We start from the raw sequence: 14,646 nt of genomic DNA, 5'->3' as shown, positions 1-14,646 counted from the left end.
TATATGACACAATGTGACTCACATCCGCTGGCCTCTAGGCGTATTCTGTACAGCAAACGTAAGGTCCAAGGTATAGGATCACATTGGTTGGACACCAGCTCGCTGCGATCTTCTGACAGCTACGGAGGAAGTTCTATTAGGTTTGGAGGTTGCTTCACATTTTGGGGCACTTTCAGTTTACACTTTAATAGCTGGTTTTGGACATGAGGGTTTATTTAAAGGAGACATATTATGGTGTTTTCCCAACAAGTAAACATAGTATATGATTTTGAGAAAACATGTTTTTTAAGCTGTTTGCTTGAAATAGCTTTGAGAAAAAAAATCTTGCCTACCGGCGCTATTATCCTCTGTTTCAGTCCCTACACAGAATGTGCTGTTTCTGGTGTCTGTAGCTTTAATGCATATGAGCTGCTGCCCATTGACCAATGAGCTGTCAGAGTGAACTACAGCATGGAGGAGAAGTTATTGTTGCTGTTTGCGGACTCCTGGAGCCCTACATCTCTATAATATAATATAATATAATATAATATGACATGATATATAGGTATTTATATTATATCTAATATCACGGCCAAAAGCTATGTGCACCATGGATGATATTATGAATCATAAAGATTGCGTCTGACGTCTCTGGTACTTCCACGACAAGTAAATGTCTCCTCCTCGGACTGCCGAGGAGGAGGCAGTTCCGGCGGAGAAAGGGATTGTACTCCCGGAGCTGTGCTGCCGGGCTGCCGCCGAGCTCCCCCTGCCGGAGCTGCTCGCTGCTGGTCCACAAAATCTTAGCTATGCTCTGATTGGAGGGGCGTGGGGAAGTGGGAGGTAATATTTAAATGTGCCCCCTTCCTACTTAGGAGGGGGCGCCGAAACTGACTCGCTCGTTTGGTAACTGTAGGTGGGGTACGTTCAGAAATGCACAGGCTCTTTTCAAAGTTTGTATGCGTGTGGGAGCACCAGAGATCCAAAACGACACCCAAAATCCCAGGAAAAGTGTTTTTTTCCTAATATGTCCGCTTTAAGCAGTATTTATCACAACGGAAAAACATCCAAAATTAAGATTTATGGTGCGTGTTAGTATTCTCTGCCAACCTGTCTCGGAATCCTTGCTCTGCCTCCTCTGAGTTAATCCAAGCAAGCAAGTTCGCCGTGCGAGGAAAAGGGGCGTGTTCATGCGTGTCGCTATAGGCAACGTCCTCGGACCTCCGAGATGGATGGATAATAAAACGCACCATAAGATTAGAAAAGATCAGACAAACTAAGGATGGAAAAAAACAATGTTAACTACAGGCAAATGATACAGAATTTGCTAGGTACATTTTAAACGTATCCCACAGTGAGCGCTTGCTAATATTGGTAGTTTATTGTTTGTCTGATGTTGAAGACTTTGTTTGTACAAACTAAACAGAGGCCCACCCAGGGACACTGTGCTGGTTCTGGGAACGGCGTGGGCAGATGTCAAGGCCATGGGCTCTTTTATTTATTTAATTTGAGCCAATTGAGCCACGCTTTCACATTAACACTCTGGTGCAACATAAACACAGTCGACCAACACGTCGACTGCAAGCTCTCTGATTGGTTGAGAGAACTGGTCAGTCACAGCTATGACTGATCCAAACGACAGGGGCGGGTATTTAGCCCAGTCTCTCTGGCATCAGTCCATTGTTTAAGAGTCATATCCTACAGTTAATAACTGAAAATCCCCTCCATCCAGGACCTTATTGTAAGGCCCACGAAACAGTATGTTTTTTCAAAGTAAAAGTCCTAATACATAGAATACACATGTCCTCATTAGTGAATAAAGTTGGTTCTCTGGTTCCCTTTTTCGTCTGTAATGCTAAATAAAAAATGTGACTGAGTGTATCCATACATGAGAAAGATATAATGATACAAAAAATTCTATCCACTTCTGTCTGCGTTTAATTAGGCTATTAAGAAAAGACAGTAGCCATTTTAAATAACTGTTTCTTTAAACTTGGTTATTTTTATGAACTGTAACAAATGTTTTATTTCATTCTCTGCTGCTAGTTGCCTCCTTGTACCGACTTACGGACGTCTGTTTCCTCTGACATAACTATCTTGTCTGCTCCCTCCCTACGATTCTCCACCATCGAGGACAGCAGAATTTCAGTCAGGCAAAAAACGATTCCCGGTACCAATCTCAGAAGATAAGCCCTGATTAGTCAGAATGGAGCCAGGAGCGGTCTAGTATCTACATTGTCTCACACGGAAGAAGGCGCAGTCTTCTGAAAAAGGTATTCTCACAGCGCATTTCCCCCACTTATTACTAATCAGGGATTAAAGTCAATAATACATTTATATTTTACAACTGCACCTATAAAGTTAAAGAGCTGGTCCGGTGGTAACCATGGTAATGCCTCCAGCAGGACAAGAGAAGAGGTGGAAATCTCCTGACTAGACTTGAAAAAGAGCCTTGACCAAACTAGTTGACCGTTTTTGTATTCCTTATCTTCTGTTGATCTGTCCATTGGGATAGTTTTTTGCACAAGTCAGAAAAGCCTTCTTAGTCACTGTTCTTATCGCGAAGGTAATGATGTACTGTTCCCCCTTGTCAACTGACACACACACACACACACACACACACACACACACACACACACACACACACACACACACACACACACACACACACACACACACACACACACACACACACACACACACACACACACACACACATTGCAATGCAGCATTTTATTTTAATCTTTCATAATTCCTTATTAAATAACAGGTTAAAGGACATTGATATTGGAATAAATTAGCAGACATTTTTCTGAAAAATAAATTAAAAGTAAGGCTTAGATCTAAACACACATCAATAAACCTTGACTAGCGGTATATTATTGGATTATCAGGTCAGTTATAAGACTGTATTTAAAGACGTACCTGTCAGCCTGACAGTTATGACACTTAAAGATGGAACGTAATCAGCAGTCGAACATGAATCATTTACAAGCAGCAACCCAATAGACGCTTTCATCAATAAAAGCAATTGAATCATTACATTAAACACCTGTGAATGTGTTATATTAACTGTGATTTTACATTCATAAAACCCAGTGCTCTGAATGCAGGCTGCAGTAGACTTACTGGCCAAAGCGGCCAGTATTGAGAAGACATTTCTCATTCACATAGTACCTTTAATGGTTACGTTGTTAATGTTGGCGTTTGATTGGCTGGTCGAGGCTTTATGCCGACACCTGGTGGTGGTCGATGGCACTGCAGTCCACCACCCTGCTCTCTCGTCTGGATCGTTCGGCCTCGAACACCAACCGGTGGCTGCGCAGGGTCTCCTCTGGGCCCGAGCGGATCAAGGACGGGTCGTTGTTCTGTCAACGGAAGGCCAATAATTATATTAACCTTAATTATGTGGCAACAAATACAGCTTCTAACGTTTATGGAGCTCATTAAGACATTCGCAAAATGAGGAGGACATTGGTGTTGTCAGAACCTTGAATATTTCAAATATTCCCAGGCTTACTAAATATTATGCCTAACATAAATTAAAGAAAGAACACGCACTGCCACGGCTGAAATGAAAGCCTCCATCAGTTTGAAGTCGGCTGCTCCGTGGCCGGTCATACTAAAGCCCTCAGGGGTCTGGTTGGGGGCCGTGTGCTTGGTCATTCTCCGGTTCACAAAGTCAAACACGCGAATCTCATGGCCATCGCAGGACAGCTCCCCCTAGTGGAACACACGGGACATGGTACAATAAGTCACATAGCTGACGACTTTTCGGCAAAAGCGACGATGAATAAGACGACATAAAGGTCTCAGTTGGTTGCAACCCCAATGCGAGATGCCACAAAATGCTCCACATAGCACCTTTAATGAAGGACATCCATTTTGTAGGGCAGAGGATGAGAGACACGCACAGAAGCCACTTTCTGTTTCTTGCAGACAATGGTATAAAAACATGCACAATGATGACTGAGGAACCATCTGGCCCTACCCTTTTCACTAAGCATCTCCCAAAGCTTGAGTCACTACTCTGCTCATGACATCCCTTCCTGCGCACTTTCCCCAGGTCTCTTATCAATCAATATATAGATATAATAATATATAATTTGGTTATTGATAGAAATTACGCATCATTTATTCCATTTCAATCAATGTATTTCCCGGTTGTCACGGTTGGCTATTAAAATACAGTTCATTTATTATTTACCTTACTTGAGTTGGCTAAATTTGACAGCGTTGTGGGCAGACCTCGCCAAAAAACAGGATTGCACCTTAATATTATTTGGTAAAGAGCATAATGAACTGTTGGTCTCCTCCTGCTAACTGCCCACGTTGATTGAAAACCTGTAAGGTGATTGCTCCTAACGCTTTATGTGCTAAGTTCCTACCTTGCTGCCATAGATGGTCGTTTTGCGTTGACAGATGGACTCGGTGAAGGCCACCATGCTAAAGGCTGCAGTGAGACCGCCTTCAAACTCCATGTTGACCACCTGGAAGGGATCATAGTTACCCACACATGACTTTATGGCTTAGTGAAAAGACAGTGATCCAAGGCGACTCACAGTGAGAGAGGGATAGTCCCGGGGCTAGGGATGGGGTAGGTAGGCTGTCTATATGGGGGAAGGAACCTGCTACCTTTTGGTACATGAAACACACACACAAAAACAGGTATTTTCTCTTGGGTGTCCAGGGTGTTCCAGCACCTGATTGGTGCATAGCTGATTGGTGCAGACGTTAATGGTTTCACACGTAATTCGTGCAGGTGACTTGGCTCTCTAACCTGATTGGTGCAGACGTCGTTGTCGCAGTCATAAACACAGCGGCCGTAGGGTCCGGTCCTCAGAGCCTCGGTCACCGACTCAATGTCTGGCAGCGACGTAGGACAGATAACAGAAACAGGCCAGCCGACGTTACCCTGACACACACACACACACACACACACACACACACACACACACACACACACACACACACACACACACACACACACACACACACACACACACACACACACACACACACACAGACACCCAGAAATCATTTTTTCTGGATAGGTTTTCAATGCATCTTCAGAATAAATAGTGGTTCACGTAATTAAGTAAATGAGGATATTACTTGTTTTACGCCATCCAGGTATATCTTCTTGGATGAGTATGCACAGTCGCCCTCTACTGGACAGTCTAGGCAGCGATTTGTAGCACCAGCTGGCTACAAGAAATAACCAATAACAAACTACCTTTACAACAATTACATTAAACTAAAAGATTAACGACAGAAGTCTTAGATTCATGTCAGTTTTTAACATGTACAAATAACAACAAATTCAGATTTCTGAAGTCTTTTAGAAAAGGGTTGCTTAAATATTACAAATTAACACAATAAAGCCCAGATTCAGATATACCATGGGGACTATAAATAACTGGAATAACGGTTGTATTCAGGCAATGTGACACAGACCTTACTTTCTTTTCGAAAATGGCTCAGTGCTCCAAATGATGACACTTTAAGACACCTGTGAAACAGAAAAAACAACACAGTTAAGTATCTCACGCTCAAAATTAAAATGTATTTTGAGATAAATTTCTATGTTTGATTTTTACATTGCATAAAAATGATGAAAGATATGACAACATGTAGTTCATTAATCCAAGATGTGAAATAGCGTTGTGATCGCAGAGGGTAGGTAATAATAAGAGTTAAAGCTGCTAACAGAATTTCACGGGGGCCTAACACAGACCATCAAGACCCTGATAGACCATTAGTTAGTAACGTTTTGAATGTTTGCCTGCCAGGTAGAGAACAGGCGAAAAAATACCATCGTGGGCTATGGCTGGATCAGAATAGTTCTCTGCTTACTAAAAGCAAGGACAAACAGAGCCCTGTCAAGTAAGTAAGTAAGTAAAATGTATTTATAAGGCACATTTAAAAACAGTTTTCACTGGCCAAAGTACCGTACATGGTGCAAAGAGGCATATAAAGGAACACATACCACATACATAGACATAAAAAAAAAAAAAACATAAAATAAACGACATATCACAAAAGGGGAGGAAAGGCCAGGGAGAAAAGGTGTGTTTTAAGCCTAGATTTAAAAATGGTGATGGAAGGAGCGTGTCTGACTCAAGCTTTATCCCAGCATCTATAAGACTTTTGAATGGTTGAACCCCTCTTTCAACTGTATCCTCTCGTTTTAATACCTGGAATCCTGAACTGTATCTCATTTTAATGCCAGGAATCTTTTTTAAATTATTTTATTTATTTATCCTCCACTATGGAGGTGATTCTATTTATTCATTAGGCTTAGGCAAGGATTTTTTATTTTCTGCGGGGCTGATGGTGTGTGTGTGCACGTGTGTGCGTGTTTTTGTTTATTGAATGCACTGTTGGGTATGGATACACCCTGTTTCTCCTCCACATCTGAAGTTCCTAACGGAAAAATAAAGTTATTTGAATTTAACTGAACCAGTGTTTCCCCTAGGATGGAGTTGCAGCAGCGGAGGTGAAATGTTTATTTTTCCGCTCGCAAATTTTTTTGTGTGCTCGCAAAGTGCACCCTGCCGGGAAGTTTCTATATGTCTGCCGGCACCAGAAGGGTGTATATACAATATATTTGTGCACAGTTATGCGCAGGGAAAATATGGAGTGATTGAACATATTACAAGTATAATCTTTAAAACAATTATTCACATTTATTTAACAAAAAATATATTATATCAACAACCACCCTATACTGCAGGGATGGGCAACTTTCATGATAAAGAGGGCTGCATTTTTCATCATAACCATCAGAGGGCCACATGACTGCACACTTCAACTAAACGTGAGCTGAGAGAAGCTACACAATTTTGAATTTGGTAGATATGATTTCCAGTATTCTTGTGCATTTTGGGGATGGCCACTACCTAGAAAATCTTCCAGAATCATAACCTATGTACGGTATGTTAATTGAACGAACATACATTAATTTCATGTTTTCCATGCTCAAACAGCCACATGAATGGTCAGTATTTTTATCAGTGAAAAGGGCTCACATACATCATCATTCATTGATGTTTAAAAACTGAAAAACCGTGGCCCAACAAGCATATTCATTAGAGTTGTAGTAGTTGTAGTGGCGACTTAAGTGGATATCTTTAATGACTGATATCGTTTCTAAGCAAACTAGACGCATGGGTTTGCCTTTGAATTCTATGAATTCTTCTCATCTTTCTTGACCGAGTTTTCTGTAACTCGATCAATTTATTTATTTATTTTATTATGTGCGGGCCTGACTGAGTGAGGATGCAGGCCGTATGCGCCCCTTGGGCCGCCAGTTGCCCATCCCTGCTATACAGTAATATCACATAACACAAATAGTACAATCGAAAAGGTCTGTGCCTCCAACCAATGCATCTTCCCACTCCCTCCCCTCTCCCGATCACAAAGGTTGTAGTAGGACCATAAAGAGGGCATGCCTCTATTGAACAAGTCTTGGGGCTCTAGAGTCAATAATGGCGACGCTACTGAAATTGTTGCTAAAATGTATATTGACATTTTTGCAATAAACAGACCTGCAAACACCTCAGAGTAAAAAAGGTGACAATGTTGGGGGGGGGGGGGGGGGGGAGGAATCATCGGTCCAAGGACTGATCGGTGTTTCGAGATAGACGGCTTTTCTAAGCTACCCTGGGCGGGACTTAGCGTGAATATTCATTACGGAGGTTGTAGCACACAATACAATGGAAAGATTTCAAATGACAGACTTGGATGCAAAATGTAGCCCTTTGTTATACAGAAATTTGCTGTTAGTGTATTAGCCTAGGACAACACCCTTACCAGATTATTTATATAAATTGCCCTATGTTGTTAGAATTTACTAACTTTATGCAAGGTTCGTGCAGTACTCGGTGTTACCATATTATATCACATCAAAAACGCAGTAGTTGAATCAAGTAAACAAATAGCTGTTGATTTTGCTCCAAAAAGCTTGACTTACCTCTAATTTAGCACACGATAGTTCCTTCAAATTAGGGCTGTACGGTATGGACTAAAATGTTTATCACGGTATGATTTGAGGCATAGACGGTAACGGTATAATATCATTGTATGTTAATTGTATCTTCTCATTTCGATATAAATGCCTCTGAAGGGGTAAAATACTGGTAAGGCAGCAAAACAGCATGAAAAAAATTAAAATATTTTCTCAAGTTACTTCCATCTCTGAAAAACACTTATGTTTAATAGTATCGATTTGTTTCTCCACTTGCTTGCGGACCTTATTCATACATACATTCAGCCTGATGGCAGTGTCATGTCAAAACAGGGCACACAGGGCGTCAGCCAGCTCGCCGGAGGCAGTTAGGGTCTGTGTTGCCCGGTGATAAGCAAGTTCACACCTCAAAAGAGCTAGCTCAAAGTTCAGTTTACACAGTTTAAAATGAATGAAATGAGTTCATGTTCATCGTTTGCATTCCCAGAAAATTAACTGTTCACGTTCATGTCTTCTTTTTTAATCATATTTTTCAGTAGAACCTCCTGCTACCCCTCCACCCCCAGTCCCCCAATCATTGCCACTGTCCACTGGCCAAAGTAAACTAATTACTGTATACTACTAAAGAATCAACATTACTTTTAAAAAGCCAAGAAAAAAGCAAGAATGTTAAACAATGTGTCAGATTACGCAGAATGTAATTAGTAAATTCTCGGGTGCCATTAAACAGTGGGTTAGCGTCGTTCACTATCATCAGGGTGAACGACGCTCACGTTTAGTAGCTGCAAACGGGTATGTTCAGTTCACAGATTGGCAATTCTCAGCTAAACTACAGTCTAAAGCAGCCCAATCAATCAAAAACCAGCCCAAAAGCGTATATTGTCAGAAAACTGATTAACCATAACCCGATTGGCAAATACACAAATACACACCTAAACGCAACCTAATTATTAACAGTGATGTCATGTGGTAAAGGAACGTCTCTCATCTATCTCTCACACACACACACACACATCTCACAATCTCACTATGTAAAGAGCACACTGCAGCTGAAAACGTGTCTTACACCAATGACACAAAATAGGTATGTAAAAGCCCAATGCGTGAGCAAAATAAACCCCTGATTGTGACCAAATTAACGTAATAACTATTAAGTTAGGTGGATGTACACAAGGCACTTCGCTATGTCTCACTCGCACCCTAACTTTTTATACGTGGAGGTATGTTGAGCTTGGGCGGTATGGTAATAAGGCATGGTATGCCTTAAAAACTGGTTTACTGGAAGTTAACATATCAAAACAATCACCAACCATGTTTCTAAAGCAAACTGTGTCAAATCCCACTGTCATAAGAATGTTTGCGAAATTACGTGTGCACGTTTTGTAAATTCAATCCACAAAATATTCTCTAGTCATTCCCAGGTTGAGTCCTTCAGAACATCATTTACCATGTCTTTCACTACGCACATGAATACAGAGAATTACTAGATAGTTGGAAGGTTGACTACTGGCTTACCGTCGGCCTCCGGCCCAGTGATGTATCAGGTCAATGTCGTGACACGACTTGGCCAACAGAGCAAAGGAGCTCTCCGCTTCGTTCCTCCAGTTCCCTCGCACAAACGAGTGGGCAAAGTGGTACCACCCAACCTGGAACCCAAGAGGCTTTGGTTTTAGAGGCCGGCTTGGTTGGTCGAAATCAGAGTCCCACTTGTGTGCTCAGATATTTAAAGAGATTGGTTCAATATCCTAGGGCTCGCCTTACTGTTTCAACTGTGTTAAAACAAACACATTGTCACTTAAATAAAAATATTTCCAACCTGACTGACTGAAAAGTATGACTGCATGCACTTCCTTAATGCATATATATGAAAACAGATACAGTTCCAAAGAGATGGTTGCATATGATATCAAGATTGAGCAAGGCATTTCTCACCGGTTCCAAGTGCTGAATATGGACCACGTCCCCAATTGCTCCAAAATCAATCAGCTCCTGCAACAACACATTTCAAATGCAATTCCACATCATGGATATGAATAATCCATGCCTCAAGACAAACCGTACATCCTTCATTCAGGCGGAAGATGGACGCTGCCAGGGTACCTTGATCTTGTGGATGATGGGCTCGTATCGAAGGACGTGGCACACTGTTAGCATCACGCCAGACTCAGTGCATGCTGCCACTATCTCTGTGCAGTCCTCCACTGTGGTCTAGAAGAAGAAGCAGAAGAAGAAAAACGTAATCATGGTAAAAACTGTTTTACAATGAAAGTTAATTGCAATATCTCTCAAGACCAATCGCAGTCTCATAAGATTCAGGGGAACAATATGTTTTTTACAGACAACATGTTTTTTGCACATAAAAAAAGACCTATAGTGATTCTGAATTATCTGATTATGTGAGCCGCTTATAAGTCCATAATAACAGAATAATAACTCACTGCCATTGGCTTCTCCAATAGGAGATGGTACCCCTGTCTGGCGAAGGCAACGGCAGGCTCCTGGTAAAGAAAAATGATGACAAATGATTAACGCTGTGCACAGATTCAGCATATACACCTTATCATCTAGGACAGGATTGGGTTGCATTGAGTGTGCTATAGGGAAACTTAAACTGAAGTAAATTGTACCTTATGAAGACGGTCAGGGGTGCAAACGAGAACACAATCAGCAAACTTCTCTCGCTCCAATATCCCATGCCAGTCTTAGGAGGAGATAACGTAGCAAATTCAATATCCTTATAGAATAAAGAAGTTAATTATTTGGAAAAGTACTGAATGTTTTTTTTCCGACCTTCAAATATATTTTTTTCCGCTATATTGTGCTGTTCTTGAAGTTTCTTGCAAGCATATTGTCTAGGATCAGCTACTCCGACCACCTGGAATGGATGAGTACATGCAAACACACAGTTTGCATTTGTTTTGTCTTTGAATACTGTTGATGGGAAAAGTATGATTGTCTTTCAGTTATAGGTCCATTATATTGACCTTCATTCGGTCAGGGTAAATGCGTGCAAACTGTGAGTACGTCTCGCCGCGGCATCCCGCTCCCACCACGATGACAGACACAGGTGACGGCATGGTGCAACTCTGTGGATGTAAATAGACTCGTATTACTAATTTGTTACATTAAAACTGTGACGTTATCTTTAGCTACTAATACAGTTGCATGTGTATCGTAGTTAAAGTTTTCGTTGAGGAACGACGATAAGTTCACGGTTGCCTCCAAGCAACATTGAAAAGGTCTAAAGTCCGAGTATTCCGTCATAAAATACTGACAACTGTTTTCCAGATTTGTTCCCATTAGCACATTTACACATTATACGCAGAAGACTGTCACCTGACTTGGATAGATGGATGAGTCAACGTGGGAAACCAATAATCATTTCTTAATGTAATTTGTAATCCATAAATAAATCCCTCTTGCAACGTTACTTCGATTAAGGCCGATTAGAACAAGCAGACAATTGCGTGTCGTTCCCTAGCGTCGGTGACGTTTTTATGTTACGTTGAATGGCAGTTTATTTATATTACATTAAATACAAGAGTCTAAATAATAATCCCCTGCATAGTTATTGTATGTTGTTGAAGGTGAGAGCTACACAAAGCGATAATGGCAATAAATTGGGATAACCTAAATAAGTCTCCGAAGGAAGTTCTCTGAAGCTCACAGATTATGAAAACATAATATACTACTTCTGCCATCAAAATAAAAGCGCGACAGTGTTTAAATTCGGTAAAGACCCTCGCTTTAGTTTGAAAATAATACACCGGATATACTCCGCCTTCCTTGATAGCTTTACATTAGCTCGTACAACAAATAATACGACGGCATTTGTAGAGGAAAATTGGTCTTGTTCAATCCCTTAGCGCACACATTTTGTTGGTAAAAAAAAAAAAGCATTATACTCAGTATATAATTATGTAAACAACTTACTGCAGCCCTGTTTACCTCGGCCGCCGGGATTTTAGGGGGTCACGTGACACGCGGGATGTGACGCCTTGGTTGAAAAACATTTGTAAAAGCTAAGGGATATTGGTAGCTATGGTTTCAAGCTCTGGTCTACATTAGCGCGATTCAACTCTAATTTACTTCTGTAACGTTTGCACATCATATAAAATTTGACCATAACTTGAGGAAACGACCGTGTGCATCAGTTGTGGTCGGTCTTGGCTAGGTAACGTTAGCAGGCAAGCCGAGACACCGACAGGCTTCACAACATTTCATTGCTAAACTATTTTTACCTGGATACTAAAGAGATCTTGAGAGAATGGACAACGTCAACCAATCTGTCACCACTGGAGTTTCCTCTACGACTGCATCCATCGCAAGTAACTGCCTCACAAACAGTAATCCAACTGCACATGCAGCCAGCATCCCGTCGCTGGCTAGTAATGGTATGTGGCTTCTCTGGCTGGGTCTTGTGATAATGAATCATTCAACCTTTATGGTTGCCAAACGAGGCATCATGACTTTGCTACGTTTATTTTAATTGGATTTAATTGACTAATCTAGTTTGTAAATGCAACATTCGAGTTCTGCCTAACAGGCTAACGGGTCTTTATATCAGATGTCTTGTTTGAACACTTGTCATCTATGAAGTTAATCTTTCATTGTCTTTCAGTGAATACTTTTTTAACAATGCCTTTTAAATCATTACAGCCTCAACATCGGCTACCATGGTGACCCCATCATCCGACACGTCCGTATCCAACGGTGTCTATGTTCCTGGAGGCATTTCCAATGGTGATATGAAGCCATCCCTTTCCACCACACCCCTGGCAGACTTCCTTATGCAACTGGAAGACTACACTCCCACGGTATACTACATCAAATCTGTACCCTCAAATGGAATTGAGCTTACATGTTTATTCATATTTGCCTATTGTACTCCCAGGATAAGTAGGGCATAGGAACAGCTGCCCCTGTAACACCCCTTCAAACACTTTATTGTGTTCTCTCTTAATAGATGAGGCCAGTGAATATGCTCTGCCACAATTTATTCCCAATAATCAGTGCTACAGACTTCCCTTGTGTCTGAACCTATAATAATGGTCTACAGTAATACAGTATTTATATCCAAATTCTGTATTACTCCAATTATATCCAAAGAGAACCTCCGTCTCCGAGTTGCAAAAAATGTGGCTTGAACAGTCGTTACTGTCTTAATTGTTTTAGAATAAATAAAAAGCAGACCCACTGTGTTCCGTATGAGCCAGTGCAAGTGTTGTTATCAAATGTTATCGTAACCCACATAACACTCAAACTTGGATGAACGGCCATTTGAATACATCCATTGTGGAAGCAGGAAGCATCAGACTTGTGGTATTTTGCACAGATTTTTCGCCTTTAATGAACTTTTGCTCAAAAACAGAAATGTTCACCATTTCTTTTTGAGAACTAAAAAGAACCGTTCTCCAACGATAAATGGGATTTTGATGTATACTCAGCCATGAAATAAGGATCTGTGATTTGTTTCTTTTTAGATTCCCGATGCGGTCACAGGTTACTACCTCAACCGGGCTGGCTTTGAGGCATCTGATCCAAGAATGTAAGAATTACCTAAGAACCAGCTTCATTACAGCGTTCAGCTTGTTGGCGGCCCAAAAATTGTGCACAGCTAAAAGGCCGCTATTATCCAGACATTTCAATTTGATCTATTTTACCATAAAAATATGTAATAAAAAGTGTATGTGAATAAGAGGGAGATCAATTCTTAAAGCATATTACTTGCAACAAGCAGATGTTTTTCTCGGGCACCCGGTATACCCAGTAGCAGCATGTGAGAAATTGCAAAAACGACCAGTGGTACCCAAAAACCATCCCCTTTTTCTTTCTTTTTTAGAATTCGTCTCATTTCCCTAGCATCTCAGAAGTTCATATCCGACATCGCCAACGATGCCCTTCAATACTGTAAAATGAAGGGCACTGCTTCCGGAAGTTCAAGAAATAAGACTAAGGTTGGTCAAAGATGAATTTCCATCAAATAACTGAATTTTTCCATTGGAAACGTTGTTCTCCTGGTACAAGGTTACAGTACCATGAGAACAATGTTACACGCCTATTTCTCCCACAAAGGGGGGGGGGGGGGGGGGGGGGGGGGGGGGGTGGGTGGGTGGGGGTGTGTGTGTGTTTAACCCTGTCATCATGGTATTTCTTTGTCTGTTTTTCATTATCTAGGATAAGAAGTACACTTTGACCATGGAGGACCTAAGTCCAGCCCTCACCGAATACGGAGTTAACGTCAAGAAACCTTATTACTTCACATAAGATGCCCCTAGTTTTCTGCTTTTGCTAGTTTATTTACTCTCTGACCCGCTATTGCTTGTAAAGGCCTTTTGCAAATTACAATTTGTTAATCAGGGTGCTTTATTAGACTATGTAATGCATTTGCAGACACTTTTACTCTTTGTTTCCATATGTTTTGTTTAGCATACTTGCATACAATGAGAGAAGTTGTAAAATTACCATGTTTTATCGAAAATAATAAAAGCCCTCCCATAAACCAAATATTCGGGTATTACTTTACTATTACATCACGCCTTTGAAACTAAAAATAATTGAGGGGTTTGTCAGAATACAGCCATGAATTAGTTGTTCTAATCTTTCCGTAAAACAAAACTTTTAAGAACCATTGTAAATACACAATGCATACTATGAAACTATACTGAAATTGTGTATTTACACTAGTTAAACGCTCT

At 40.9% G+C, this 14,646-nt stretch overlaps 2 protein-coding genes across 5 annotated transcripts; one reads left to right on the top strand and one right to left on the bottom strand.

Annotated features, from left to right (window-relative positions):
- Positions 1 to 2,674: 2,674 nt before the first annotated feature.
- On the bottom strand, positions 2,675 to 11,906 carry zgc:154075 (uncharacterized protein LOC556929 homolog). 4 transcript variants are annotated; one of them, XM_056597864.1, is made up of 14 exons: positions 11,882 to 11,906; positions 10,933 to 11,034; positions 10,739 to 10,823; positions 10,576 to 10,649; positions 10,387 to 10,446; positions 10,049 to 10,156; positions 9,881 to 9,937; positions 9,464 to 9,594; positions 5,437 to 5,491; positions 5,095 to 5,187; positions 4,760 to 4,894; positions 4,368 to 4,469; positions 3,541 to 3,702; positions 2,675 to 3,347 (listed from the first exon to the last, which is right to left on the bottom strand). In XM_056597864.1, exons 2-14 carry the CDS (start codon positions 11,023 to 11,025, stop codon positions 3,207 to 3,209), a joined length of 1,296 nt encoding a protein of 431 aa, XP_056453839.1. In that variant the 5' UTR covers positions 11,026 to 11,034; positions 11,882 to 11,906; the 3' UTR covers positions 2,675 to 3,206. The 4 variants fall into 4 exon arrangements, with proteins under 4 accessions (XP_056453839.1, XP_056453835.1, XP_056453833.1 ...); XM_056597860.1 differs by lacking the exon at positions 11,882 to 11,906 and adding an exon at positions 11,579 to 11,678; XM_056597858.1 differs by lacking the exon at positions 11,882 to 11,906 and adding an exon at positions 11,285 to 11,565.
- Positions 11,753 to 14,474, top strand: taf10 (TAF10 RNA polymerase II, TATA box binding protein (TBP)-associated factor). Its single transcript, XM_056597877.1, has 5 exons — positions 11,753 to 12,342; positions 12,608 to 12,765; positions 13,432 to 13,496; positions 13,791 to 13,905; positions 14,126 to 14,474. Exons 1-5 carry the CDS (start codon positions 12,216 to 12,218, stop codon positions 14,213 to 14,215), a joined length of 555 nt encoding a protein of 184 aa, XP_056453852.1. The 5' UTR covers positions 11,753 to 12,215; the 3' UTR covers positions 14,216 to 14,474.
- The last annotated feature ends 172 nt before the right edge of the window (positions 14,475 to 14,646 follow it).

This window comes from Gadus chalcogrammus, chromosome 1 (assembly GCF_026213295.1).
Source record: "Gadus chalcogrammus isolate NIFS_2021 chromosome 1, NIFS_Gcha_1.0, whole genome shotgun sequence".
Classification (NCBI taxonomy): domain Eukaryota; kingdom Metazoa; phylum Chordata; class Actinopteri; order Gadiformes; family Gadidae; genus Gadus; species Gadus chalcogrammus.
This window is presented reverse-complemented; position numbering and strand designations above follow the sequence as displayed.

Bases quoted from the DNA above. Each gene is read 5' to 3' on its own strand.
- zgc:154075 (XM_056597864.1), bottom strand. From the start codon at position 11,025: ATGCCGTCACCTGTGTCTGTCATCGTGGTGGGAGCGGGATGCCGCGGC. The intron at 5,492-9,463 runs GTAAGCCAGTAG...TCTGTTTCACAG, and splicing joins CACTGGGCCGGAGGCCGACG to GTGTCTTAAAGTGTCATCAT. The intron at 3,703-4,367 runs GTAGGAACTTAG...GTGTTCCACTAG, and splicing joins CGACCATCTATGGCAGCAAG to GGGGAGCTGTCCTGCGATGG.
- taf10 (XM_056597877.1), top strand. From the start codon at position 12,216: ATGGACAACGTCAACCAATCTGTCACCACTGGAGTTTCCTCTACGACT. The intron at 12,766-13,431 runs GTATACTACATC...GTTTCTTTTTAG, and splicing joins TGGAAGACTACACTCCCACG to ATTCCCGATGCGGTCACAGG. The intron at 13,497-13,790 runs GTAAGAATTACC...TTTCTTTTTTAG, and splicing joins GAGGCATCTGATCCAAGAAT to AATTCGTCTCATTTCCCTAG.